Below are 12,408 nucleotides of genomic sequence, written 5' to 3'. Positions count from 1 at the left end.
TGCCTTGGACTCTCTTGGAAAGTTTACCCACGAGATGCGGGCGATCAGGCATCATGAGACTACATCCGGAGTCACCAGGAGCTTGGCTTGGATGGTAGTGCAGTTGCTCTTTTACACTCCTGATCATTTGGATTGCTACCTTTAGAGTTGCTTACACTCACCCTCGGTAACTGTCACAAAGTGATGACGTGGCTGCTTGCTCTGCTAAAACCCTAACCCCAAAATCAAAAACCCTAATTTTAATGAAACCCTAACCCTAACCCTGATTTGCTGATGTGGCAGGCTGACACGTAGCCTGTTGTACGGACACCAGCGCGATTCACGGAAAGCTGGCTGGGCAGATTTTGGCACTGCTTTTGCTTTTGCGTGGGCTGTTTTTGGGGTTGTTTTGGACTTGCTTTTAGCCACGCAAGTTGACAAGAGAGAAAGCCTCTCTGCTTTATTTTAGCAAGAGAGAGAGAAAGAGAAAGCCTCTCTGCTTTATTTATTATAAGAAAGAGAGAGAAAGAACTTTTGCTTTATTTTCAAAGCTTTTACTTGAAGCTTTTGATTTCAGCTTTTGGGGCTCTGCTTTTAGCAACCCTTGTACCTTTAAATACGTGAGCAAACCTCTCACAACTCAGAGCATCTGGACGCAGAGTCTGAGTGTGAGCGCCTGCTTGCACTCTTGTACTTTGAACTCAAATTAATACAAACGAAAGGGGTGCCAGTCTTTGGGGCCAATATCTCTAGGCACGAACCTCCGTCGGGCCAGTGTTGAATCAATTGTGAACTCTGAACTATTTTGAAGTGGTTATTTGGTGCTATCGCGGTAGATTCTTGACTTGGAGTGTCCAAGTCTGTTACAATGGTATCAAAGCACGGCCGATTTCTCTTCTACGGGAAATCGGATCCCTAATTTTTTTCCCACGGTACCTATGGCTTCAGGCAAGGATCAGTTGACTCCCTCTGCATCCAGAGATGCGAGAAGGGATCACAACGAAGATTCCGACAAGGAGTATGGCCCGCCTCGGCCTACTCAGGCGAAGCGTTGAGAGATGGATCGTCAAGGATTGATCGGCGACGCAACAAAGATGATGCCTAAATTTGCCAAGGACCCGAAAATGGCAAAATATATGAGCAAGACCTCTTTGGAGGAGGTGCACACGCAGTGGCAGAAAACCACAACACCACCCCCAAAACCCATCCTCAAGAAACCTCCTACTCCCAAGAAGTATTCAGAGAAGGAATTAGAAGAGGTGGTTGATGCACGAATTGCTCAGCTTTTTGACGCGCAAAACAAAGCTGAAAAGGACGGCAAAAAGCAAAAGAAAAGCACTGACTTCCCGCGCTATTTGGGTCGTCAGACCACTTTTGAAAAGGCAAAGAAACAAAAGAAGCGTGTTCGATTCGAAGGAGTATCCAGTTCTTCTTCTTCTCCTTCTTCTGATAGTTCTTCTAGCTCATTTGACTCGAGCGAAGAAGACCGAAAAGGCAAAAAGCGAAGCAAAAAGCAACGCTTCGGAAAGGACAAGAAAAAGGCAAAGAAGTCTAAATCTCGCCCCGTGAGTGACAGCTCTACAGAGGACTCGTCTACAAACAGTTCGGACTCTGACGACAGCAACTTTTATGCAAAGAAGAAGAATTTTTACAAAGTCGACCAGTATGACTTTCTGGAAGACAAAAGCAAGAAAGTCCGAGAGTTTAAGGAAGGTGGACAGTCAATTAAATTTGACACGTTTTCGGGATATAGAGATGCTTCAAAGGCTTTGTCTTTTGTACAACAGTTTGACATCGCTTCCGCAGGAGGACCTTACTCAGAGCACTCTAAGATTCGGAGAGCTGCCTCTTACTTTAAGGGGAATGCTCGAACTTGGTGGTCCACACTTCTATTAAGCAAGATTGCGCCAGTTAAATGGCTGAAATTCAAGAGGCTTTTTATTTCTTCTTGGTTGACTCGAGAGTATGAATGGGATATCCGAACTGCTTAGAACCATCTTCAGATGACCAAGAAAGATACAGTGGACGCTTATTGCGAGAGATTCTGGAGCTCTTTTCTACTTGCCTCTTCATTTAAGAAGATCTTGTTCCAAGAGCGGATTGAGCGGTTTACCTTGGGTCTTCCTACAGAGATCCGAGATCATTGCTTGGAAAAGAAGTCAGCTTCTATTCAGGAGTTGATGAGTCATGAGAAACGGGGTTTTGCCATTCACTCTAGCTGTCTAACTTACCCCAAAGATGAGATCATGACACAAAGAGCTGAAAAGACTTCGACAAATGAAAGTAGAAAGAGAAAGAGCAACTCAAAAAGAAAGATGCACGACCCAAGCTTACTCCTCAAGAGCGGGCTCGCTTCATCAGGGAGGGGAAGTGCTCTGGATACGGGGAAGCTGGACACATCTCCACGAAGTGCCCTAAAAGGGCACAGAAAGAACAGAACGACAAGGATGACAAAAGGCCTGAGAGTTCGAGAGCAGCTGAGGAACGTGGAAGAAAAGGCAAGATGAAAACAGGACCGGTTCCAGATTGTGTGGGTACCGATCCCAGCACGATGGACGAGAGTACAGAACTTTGTCGAGCTTGGGGCAAAGTGAAAGACCAAGAAGCCATGATCTTCTTTGATAGAGGAGACAAGGCCAACTTCATTTCACCAAAATTGGCGGCACTGCTCGAGATCACTCCCGATTGGATGGAACCACTTGCGGAGGCTGTTCTAGCGGCACCCGGCAAGGACGTAGCCATTACACCTGTCATTGGCAAACTTCGGTTGCTTTGTTTGGGGTATTTGGGGCACGAGGATTTTTACATAATGCCTTTAGAAGGTTGTGATGTCCTCTTGGGAATTCCCTGTTACCACAAGAACAACGCCGTGGTCGACTATCGGGTGAGGAAAGCGACATTGACTACAGAGAAGGGCAGAACAAATGTACTTGACATTAAACTTAAGGGCGAGTCTGTCCCTATTGTATCGGCTTCGGCCATTTCAAAGTTAATGAAATCCAGTCTATTTGTTTACTCGATCTTTATGAAAGAATTGAGTGATGAGGATAGGACAAATATGTTTGAACTTGATAAAGAACGCCAAGATTTTCTCCTCTCATGCCGATTGCTTCGCAGAGGGCCTGCCAGGCGAGTTATCACTTGCTCTTCCTGAAGATCATACCATTGATCTGATACCTGGAAGCACACGACCAAACCGGCCACCTTACCGTGTGAGCCGAGCACAAAACGAAGAGATTATGAACCAAGTGAAAGACCTCTTGGAAAAGGGTCTTGTCCAACCTAGTACTTCACCGTATTGCTCTCCAGTGTTGTTGGTTTTGAAGAAAGACGGATCTTGGAGAATGTGTATCGATTATAGAGCTCTCAATAAAATCACCATGAAGAACAGATTTTCGATTCCTAGGATCGATAATATACTCGACAGATTACAGGGATCCTCGTGTTTTAGTAGGATTGATTTGAAGAGTGGATATCATCAAATCAGAATCGCGCCAGGAGACGTCTATAAGACAGCTTTTCGGACGACTTTTGAGTTATTTGACTTTTTGGTGATGCCTTTTGGCTTAACCAATGCTCCTGCGACATTTAACCGGATGATGGACAGGATTTTTTGAGAGTACAGGCTATTTGTTGGCACTTTCTTTGATGATATCATTGTTTTCTCCAAGAATGAGGCAGAACATAGAGATCATCTGCTTCAGGTCTTTCAGGCATTACGAGATCACAAGTTAGTGATTAATGCAAAGAAAAGTGAATTTTTCTTACCAAAGATACACTTTTTGGAACACATTGTATCAGCAGCAAGCGTACAAATGGATCCGGCCAAGATAGAGACTATCCGTGATTGGCCCGATTTAAAGAATGTCCATGAAGTAGAAGCTTCTTGGGACTGTGTTCGTACTACAAGTGGTTCATTCGAAAGTTTGCGGAGGTTGCTTTCCCTTTGCATATCTTGACACAAAAAGGAGTCCCTTTCTCGTGGGGACCCACAGAGGTAACTGCCTTTCAGACTTTGAAAGAGAAATTGACTACGGGACCAGTTTTGACTTTGCCGGACTTGCAGAAGTCATTTGAAGTATATTGCGATGCTTGTGGTTGTAGTCTGGGTGCGGTCTTAATGCAAGAAGGCCATGTCATTGCTTACGAGAGCCGATTGTTCTCAAGGCCGAAATTGATAGCACAGTTTTATGAGAGTTTTTGGCGGTCATCCATGCTCTTACTCAGTGGCGGCACTACCTACTCGGAGCAGATTTTACTGTCTTTACAGACCATCAGAGTTTACACTACTTCTTGTCACAGAAGTAGCTTTCGCAAAAGCAGATACGGTGGGCGAACATCTTGTCACAATTTCACTTCCAGATTATCCATATTCAAGGACAAAAGAATGTGGTGACAGATGCTCCGTCTCGAAAGCCATTGGTTCTGGCTATTTCCGCGATACATCATAGGAGCTTCGAGGATATGGTCGACCAATATGCCACGGATATGGATTTTGCAGGCGTTTTCACATGGATACGGGATGGGGAGACAATAGCGGGATATTCCATTCGGGATGGCTACTTGATGAGGAAAACCATGTTGTGCGTTACACAACCATTGAGGGAAAAGGTTATGACCGAATGCCACTGTCCACCTTTTACGGGTCATCGCGGCATTGCTACCACCATGAAAGGGGTAGAGAGATACTTCTTTTGGCCGAGACTCAAGAGGATGTGGAAGAGTTTGTGCACAGTTGCTTTGTATGCCAAAAGGTCAAGTTTGACATGCATAAAGCACAAGGATTGTTACAGCCTTTACCCATACCCACCCGCCCCTGGGAAAGTATTGCAATGGATTTCATTTTTGATCTCCCGAGAACACAGAGTGGTCACGATGGTATCTGGACTGTTATTGACAGATTTAGCAAGCAGGCTCATTTCATTCCAGTGAAGAAAACAGTCAAGCCGGATCACTTAGAGAGACTGTTTGTGGCCCAGATTTTCATATTACATGGCATGCCTGAAACAACTATCTCCGACAGGGACCCCAGATTTACGAGTTTGTTTTGGAAGGCAATTTGGGAGAACATTGGCACGCGGTTGCAGTTCTCGTCATCTTTCCACCCGCAGACTGATGGGCAATCTGAGATTGCCAATTCAATGGTTTTAGATTTATTGAAGTCTTACATCTCAGATCAGAAGACTCAATGGGAAAAGTATCTACCTTTGGTGGAATTTGCCTACAATAACACGATACACTCTTCGACAGGGAAGGCGCCATTTGAGATTGTTGAAGGCGCTGCGAAGGTTCCACACTTCCTAAGCACGAAAGATAAGATTTTTGAAGCGGATGAGTATACGCGCGACTTACACATAGCTTTTGCCAAGGTCCACGCATCTTTGCAGAAATCTCAAGAACGACAAAAAAAGGCAACGGATCGCCATCGTCGCGATTTGAAATTGAAGGAGAATGATTGGGTGCTCTTACGTTTTGAGAAGGCACGCCTGAGAAAGAAAAAGGGAAAGGAGAGGCTTTTTCCAAAGCTTAGTATGAGATACTACGGACCTTTCCAGATCTCCGAAAAGATCAATGATGTCTCCTTCCAACTGAAACTGCCTGACACTTGGAGGATTCACAATGCATTTCATGTCAGTCTCTTGAAACCTTTTAAAGGTGATGTGCCTGACGATGGGAAGCCCGATAAGCAACCCGACGTAGAGAAACACGAGGAGATCCTTGTTCCTGAACAGATTTTGGCACATAAGGACACAAAGATTAAGGGTAAAGTAAGAAAGCGGTTCTTGGTTAAGTTCTTGTTCAAGAACTATCCTGCATTGGATGCGAAGTGGATGGAGGAGGAGGACCTAGCAGATACTCCTCAGATTGTGAAACTTTACCTTGAAGCTTTTGGTTTAGCATAGTCTACTCCAAATGGAACCCAGAATTCAGCTTGGCCGCAGATCTGGTGTAGTGGGATGCACAAGAGAGGAGTTACTCCGCCCCTTTGTCAACAGATGCCTTGAGTTTAGAATACTAGATTCACTGATGCCTCTTTGAGCTTCAAGGATACTGAAAGCTGATAGTGTGTGTTCCTAGTGTGTAGGTACTAACAGTCAGTGTCTGCTAAGATGGTTTATGGCCTCAGTCTGTTTTGCAGGCGTAATCGAGGGCGATTACAATACTTTCAAGAGGGGGGTATGTCACAAAGTGATGACGTGGCTGCCCGCTCTGCTAAAACCCTAACCCTAAAATCAAAAACCCTAATTTTGTTGAAACCCTAACCCTAACCCTGATTTGCTGATGTGCCGGGCTGACACGTAGCCTGTTGTACGGACACCAGCGCGATTCACAAAAAACTGGGCAGATTTTTGGCATTGCTTTTGCTTTTGCGTGGGCTGTCTTGGACTTGCTTTTAGCCACGCAAGTTGACAAGAGAGAGAGCCTTTTTGCTTTATTTTAGCAAGAGAGAGAGAGAAAGAGAAAGCCTCTCTGCTTTATTTATTAAAAGAAAGAGAGAGAGAGAGAGAGAACTTTTGCTTTATTTTCAAAGCTTTTACTTGAAGCTTTTGATTTCAGCTTTTGGGGCTCTGCTTTTAGCAACCCTTGTACCTTTAAGTACGTGAGCAGGCCTCTCACAACTCAGAGCATCTGGATGCAGAGTCTGAGTGTGAGCGCCTGCCCGCACTCTTGTACTGTGAACTCAAATTGATACAAAAAGAAATACCGAAAGGGGTGCCAGTCTTTGGGGCCAATATCTCTAGGCACGAAACTCCGTCGGGCTAGTGTTGGACCAATTGTAAACTGTGAACTGTTTTGAAGTGGTTATTTGGTGCTGTCGCGGTAGATTCTTGACTTGGAGTGTCCAAGTCTGTTACAGTAACCTTACAGCAGACTCGTCCCCCGACCTGGGCAGTAGGCCACTCCCAGCTCATTTACATTGAGAGCCACACCGAGTTGCGGTTTAGTGGCATTGTTGACGCGGATTCTGTTTTGGTTGACACCGTAGGATTGGAGGCGGGAGATACAGGCAAGACGGCGCAGACATCTTAGCCTGGCCTTTCCTCTTCTCAGAGGATCTTCTTAGCGCAGACTGCTTAGTCTGGCTACCCTACTTCTACACGATGATTACGATGCAGACAGCTTGGTCTGACCACACCTCTTCTCAGAGGCCCTTCACAATGCAAACTGTTGAGTCTAGCTTTCCCCTCATCTTGGATTACCCTACCTACTAACAGGACACCATCTCGTGGTGGTCTATCGGTGGCTGCCGCAGCTTACGGTAGCTTCTACAGTACAAACTACTTAGTCTAGCTTTCCTTGATTCGGAGGAGTTTATGGCGCAGATTACTACATCTGGCCTTCCTGGAGTTTTACACAGCTTAGCCACCTGGCCACACTGGGTTACAGGTTTATGCATTGACAAGCTTCCAGTCATTCTCATGAGTGTTCATGGGCTTCTCCAGACGGTTTGACTACAGACACCACAGATCCTATTGGGTAGGACACTTACAGGTCTATTTGCACTTCTTTCAGGACAAGGAGTTGTTTTTCACACTCAGTTCAGGACCTTCACGCAATATCTTCACCCTGTACCGACGGAGTACGGCAATTTGCTACATTGCTCGTGACGGCATCACACATCAAGATTTCTTGGCGGTCAGGACACCCAGACTGTTGCTACACTCGCGGAGTTCGTCGGGGCATTGTCCTTCAGGGGACATCGCAGCAGACATCTTCATCATTTGCCTCACATCTTCAATTTCGTGCGGTTTGTTCAATATCAGGTGTTGAGAGGGGGTGTTAGACTTACACCACTCTGTTGCTTCACAAGTCTAGGGCATACTTGTACGGCTAGTATGTCTCCGGGGGCCACCCATAGTCTAGGTTATACTTGGTCCGGCCGCCCAAGTTTGGGGCCGAGCGCACACATATATTTTCATATATCATTTTTCTGTTGGGTCGTAGGGATTTTTACTCCCCTTGGGCACCTATTTATGGGGACAGGGGGGTACCCACTTCCACATCTGATGTATTGACAGGGTCTTCTGCTCATGGTAGTCATGGGGGTTTGATCGCCCCTTCCTACATCTAGCGTTCGTGGTCTCTCTCTCTCTCTCTCTCTCTCTCTCTCTCTCTCTCTCTCTCTCTCTCTCTCTCTCTCTCTCTCTCTCTCAGGCTAAAGCCTTGGGAATCTCGGAACGCTGAACTTGGCCTTTTGGCCCTTGTCATCGAGAAAATCATATTGATTGGCTCTGTAAACGTGCTTCCTTTTTAATAAAACATATGGTCATTTCCTCGTTCCTTGCCTTTTCTGTCCTCGTCACTCGAGTCAGAAGAGAATAAGTTGTCTGAGCTGTCAAAAGAAGATGAGGACGAACTAGACAATCCTTCGAAGTATACACGCTTCTTCTGTTTTCTTGCATTCTCAAAAGAGGATTTTTGGCCCAGGTAACCAAAGAAGTCAGTTCCCTTGTTACTTCTTCTTTACCCCCAACAGTTGGTTGACTCGTCTTTCAACCACGTCCTCCAATTCATCTTCAGTAAACATCCGTGGAACATTGCTTGAGGACTGACTTTATTGGTGTATCAATGGCTTGCTGCCAATGTTATGTACCTAGTCAATCGGGTGCCGGGTCAAAAAAATTTGCATATTGTGGATCCTTTGCAAACTTGAGCATCTGCTTTGCGCATTCATCAACCTGATGTTGACGTTGCATCTCAATTAGCTAATATTGCGTAGGCCAAGGTGGCCCATATTCGTGATCTGCTAATCCATTCGAATTTTTCGTATCGCCTCCTATTTCACAAGTGTCAGAGGGTTCGTCTGATTCTTGCGGGATTCGTCGTTTGAATCCATGTGTCGGGGTAAAAGGACCGGATTTCCAAGTAGAAGAGAAATCGACCGGGCTCTGATACCACTGTCACAGGCTTGGACCCCCCAAGTCGAGAATCCGGCACGACACACGAGAAAATCCCTTGAAATACTTCACAACTTTAAATCACAATTCAATTTGGTCTACACGGCCCGACGTAGTTCCGTGCCCAAAGAGATTGGCCCCAAAGATTGGCGCCCCTTTCGGTATTTCTTTTATATTAATATTTGAGCAAAGTACAACTCCCGAGGGGTCCTCTACTCTCAGACTCTGCGGCCAGATGCTCTGAAGAGTGAGGCCCCTTGGGTCCTTTAATTCTTACAAAGGATGCCAAAAGCAGAGCCCCAAAAGCAGTTGAACTCAAAAGCAATTGGTTCCTAAAAGCAATAATCTCAAAAACAACTTGTTCCAAAAGCTGCCATGCCAAAAAAGGCATCAGCACAAAAAGCGGAATTCCGTACAATCTCCACGTCAGCAACCTGTCAACGGTTTTACGGACGTGCGTACAATCAACCTATCAGAACATTTCACGGGGAGCCGTATTCTCTGCCACGCCAACTGCCATACAGTCAGTTCGTACAATTACTACCACGTCATCATTGTATGTCCGGACAGGCAATACTACCACGTCATCAATTTGTGACACTTAAAGTTGTTCAGTTTGTTATTTTCCGTTGGCACGTGGTGCTTGTCTCGTGACACATGAAGATTCTTTAATACAAAAAATTTATATAAAATCTGGAAGCGCCATCTTGCTCTGTCTGCTCTTGAAGGACCAATATGCTTTCAAAAAGTGCATGCTTGAAGCTCTCATACCACTGTAACGAGAAGGCACCACGTGCCAACGAGACAGAACATACGAGACAACTTTAAGCACTTCAAATAACAACCGAACTAAGAGAGAGAGTACACAACACACGAGACGGGGGGTGGCGGAGTTCCACCCCAAGAGAGCACTCGTCCCAAACCCTGGCGCCCCTCTCGGTATTTCTTTATATTGCTTGAACTCAGTACATCAACTGTGGCTCTGCTCTGCACTTAAACGCGGTAGAGTGCCAGAGAACAAGCCCACAACTTCTATTTAAAGGCCCCTCAAGCCATCTTAAAGCAGTACAATGAAAAGCATTATTTCTAAAAGCAACTGGCCCCCAAAACATAGTCACAGGGGAGGGGACGCCCATTTTTGGGCTTCCCGTCCCTACTTGCCGTCCCGCCCTCTTTTTTACACTAAAAATCTGTTAGCGTCCCCCCTCCTCGGGACACGTCCCTGTGACTATGCTCTAGTAGCTCAGCGCAAATCAGCCAGAGTTTCCACATACACAAGGGTACCAATCAATGGGGATTTACACATATTGAATAGGAAAAGAGTGTTTCAGAGCAAGTTTCTATGCACCCAAACAGCTCTCTATAAACGTGCTCATCTTTCCAAATTCCAAGAGAGTTGGATTGGGTTGAATTAATGTTCTCGCAGCTAGACTAATGTTCTCAAAGTGCAAGGTCCACATCTTCTGTGGGACTAAGTGTGCTAATAATTACAAGCAGTAAAGCCCAGAAGCACACATTTAGTGATCAATGCATATTCCTCTGCAGGACCTGATTGTTAATTTGTTGTGGGTGGTGAAAATTACTGCTTATCAAGGTCAATGTGCCATGTACTTTTGTTTTTGCTGGTAATGCAGCATGGAGCTTACAAGTTTTTCATAGTGAGGTCTCGCACAAACGCTCCAGCAGTGTGCAGTTCTTATAAGTCCCTATAAGTATACAACTGATGTAGTTATAAATCTTTTTACTGCTATCTGTAATGTAGCTTATAACTGAACTAGTCTCACACACTTCGTCTTCCTGTGCATGTTAAAAGTTAAAAACTAAGACATAACGCTACATGTGCATAACAAACTTATTGCTCACCTCGAGACGGGCCTCACAAAGAGCCTTCAAGATAACAACTCGGGCATCTGGATCAAGCTCTCTGTAAGTTGCATTTTCTTCCCTGAGAAGGATATAGCATTAAATAAAATCCATTAGAAAAAATCACCAATGACTATGTAAATAATGCCAACAAAAAGAGACTAACCCATGATAAGGAGCCAAAGGAAAAGAATCTTCTGCTACCTGGATTGACAACCAATAAGTGTTCTTGTGATCAACTTCTAAACCATAAAGTCAAAATGAATAACCGCATGAGCCAAAGACTACATTACCCAACGCCACCTATCCTTCATCTTCTTGCAAAGTACAGGAACCCACGTTTCCCGGTTTAGAGGGTTCCTACTGATTGGAGGAATGGCCTGTAATAAGCTACTTCTGTTAGTTCTGAACAGGTTCAATATAGGGGTAGCTTTCAAGTGCAGCCTTATTTACAAAAAAAAAAAAAAGAGCAGAAGCTGAACCTTCAGCAGAGCGATGTGGATGGTATCAAGCAATGTGTCAGGTGTCAGAAGAGCGCTCTCCAGTTCCTCGAGGGAAAATTCAATCTTAATGTTCAGCACTGATCGAAAGACCTGCAGTATCAGTATTAAGTCAAAGTATGTTTGCATTTTACCATGTAATAGTGTTCCAGTCTCTGGGACTTAGCTTCGAGCCTCCCTTGCAAACACAGGGCAAGAGAGCACCAAAAGTGATTTTGTGTGTGTGTGTGTGTGTGTGTGTGTGTGTGTGTGTGTGTGTGTCTGAAGTGATCGGTTGTCTAAGACATGAACAGGAGAGGCATTGAGGACGACGTACTCAACCCTAAAGAACTAACAGTTTGAATAAATCTCTCTCTCTCTCTCTCTCTCTCTCTCTCTCTCTCTCTCTCTCTCTCTGACTAGTGCTTACGTTGAAGAAGTCGATGATGGATGCAAGCTCCCACATGCTGCGCAGGAGCCAACGGTCCTTCTGGCCAGGGGAAGGGGGGGAATTGAGCACCATGGGAGTGAACGGTGGATCGACATCAGAGCGGGAGGAGTTAGGACGGCCATGTTGCTTGCGGGAGGGGGTGCGCTCGACAGAAGGGGCAACAGGAGCCAATCGAGAGGGTGTACGGGCTGTGCAAGCCCTTGGGGGTCTACGCGAACTCTGTCTCGCTTGTTGATGTTGCGATCGGCCGCCTGCAGAGGATGGCAGGTCCGTCATCACGCCTCCGTTCGATGTTCCCATGTAAGGGAGAAAAGAGTTAGAGCCCAAAGAACGGAATACCAGACGTGCCCACCCCCACGACAGAAAATTGAGGACACCCACGATACGCAGAGAAGAAGAGACGAGAAGACGACAGCAACCCACGAGCGAGAGAGAGAGAGAGAGAGAGAAGGGGGCGGGGGGGGGAGTAGCAGCAGCAGCAGAAAGCGCTGATCTGGGGCGCGAAACAGGGAAAAAGGCTTTCCTCGCTAAAGCTTCCCACTGTTCAGGGTACAAAATTTAATTGCGAAGATTAACTAAATGAGTGATGCAACTTAGCTATGGTGAATGTGAATGTATATGTATGTATGTACATATGTGAAGGGGGTACCCAATTGAAGAAAATCGGAAAAACAACAGAAACACGCAAGATCCAGAAACTTCATTGATGTTGGACGTAGGCAGTGCAAGCAAAAGG

At 45.6% G+C, this 12,408-nt stretch overlaps 1 protein-coding gene across 1 annotated transcript in view; it reads right to left on the bottom strand.

The window, feature by feature from the left end:
• Window positions 1-12,159, bottom strand: part of LOC147438803 (DDT domain-containing protein DDR4-like) — a 34,000-nt gene extending 21,841 nt beyond the window's left edge. Inside the window, exons 1-5 of the mRNA XM_086484771.1 lie at window positions 11,652-12,159; window positions 11,225-11,335; window positions 11,036-11,122; window positions 10,909-10,946; window positions 10,743-10,824 (exon numbers count right to left, since the gene is read on the bottom strand). Coding sequence (XP_086340897.1) covers window positions 10,743-10,824; window positions 10,909-10,946; window positions 11,036-11,122; window positions 11,225-11,335; window positions 11,652-11,972 — 639 coding nt within the window. The 5' untranslated portion in view covers window positions 11,973-12,159. The remainder of the gene's footprint in view (window positions 1-10,742; window positions 10,825-10,908; window positions 10,947-11,035; window positions 11,123-11,224; window positions 11,336-11,651) is intronic.
• Window positions 12,160-12,408: the final 249 nt, after the last annotated feature.

The sequence above is a fragment of the Adiantum capillus-veneris genome, chromosome 16 (genome assembly GCF_014529385.1).
Source record: "Adiantum capillus-veneris isolate H3 chromosome 16, ASM1452938v2, whole genome shotgun sequence".
Lineage (NCBI taxonomy): Eukaryota > Viridiplantae > Streptophyta > Polypodiopsida > Polypodiales > Pteridaceae > Adiantum > Adiantum capillus-veneris.
Note: the sequence above shows the minus strand (reverse complement) of the source record. Positions and strands in the feature narration are given on the sequence as shown.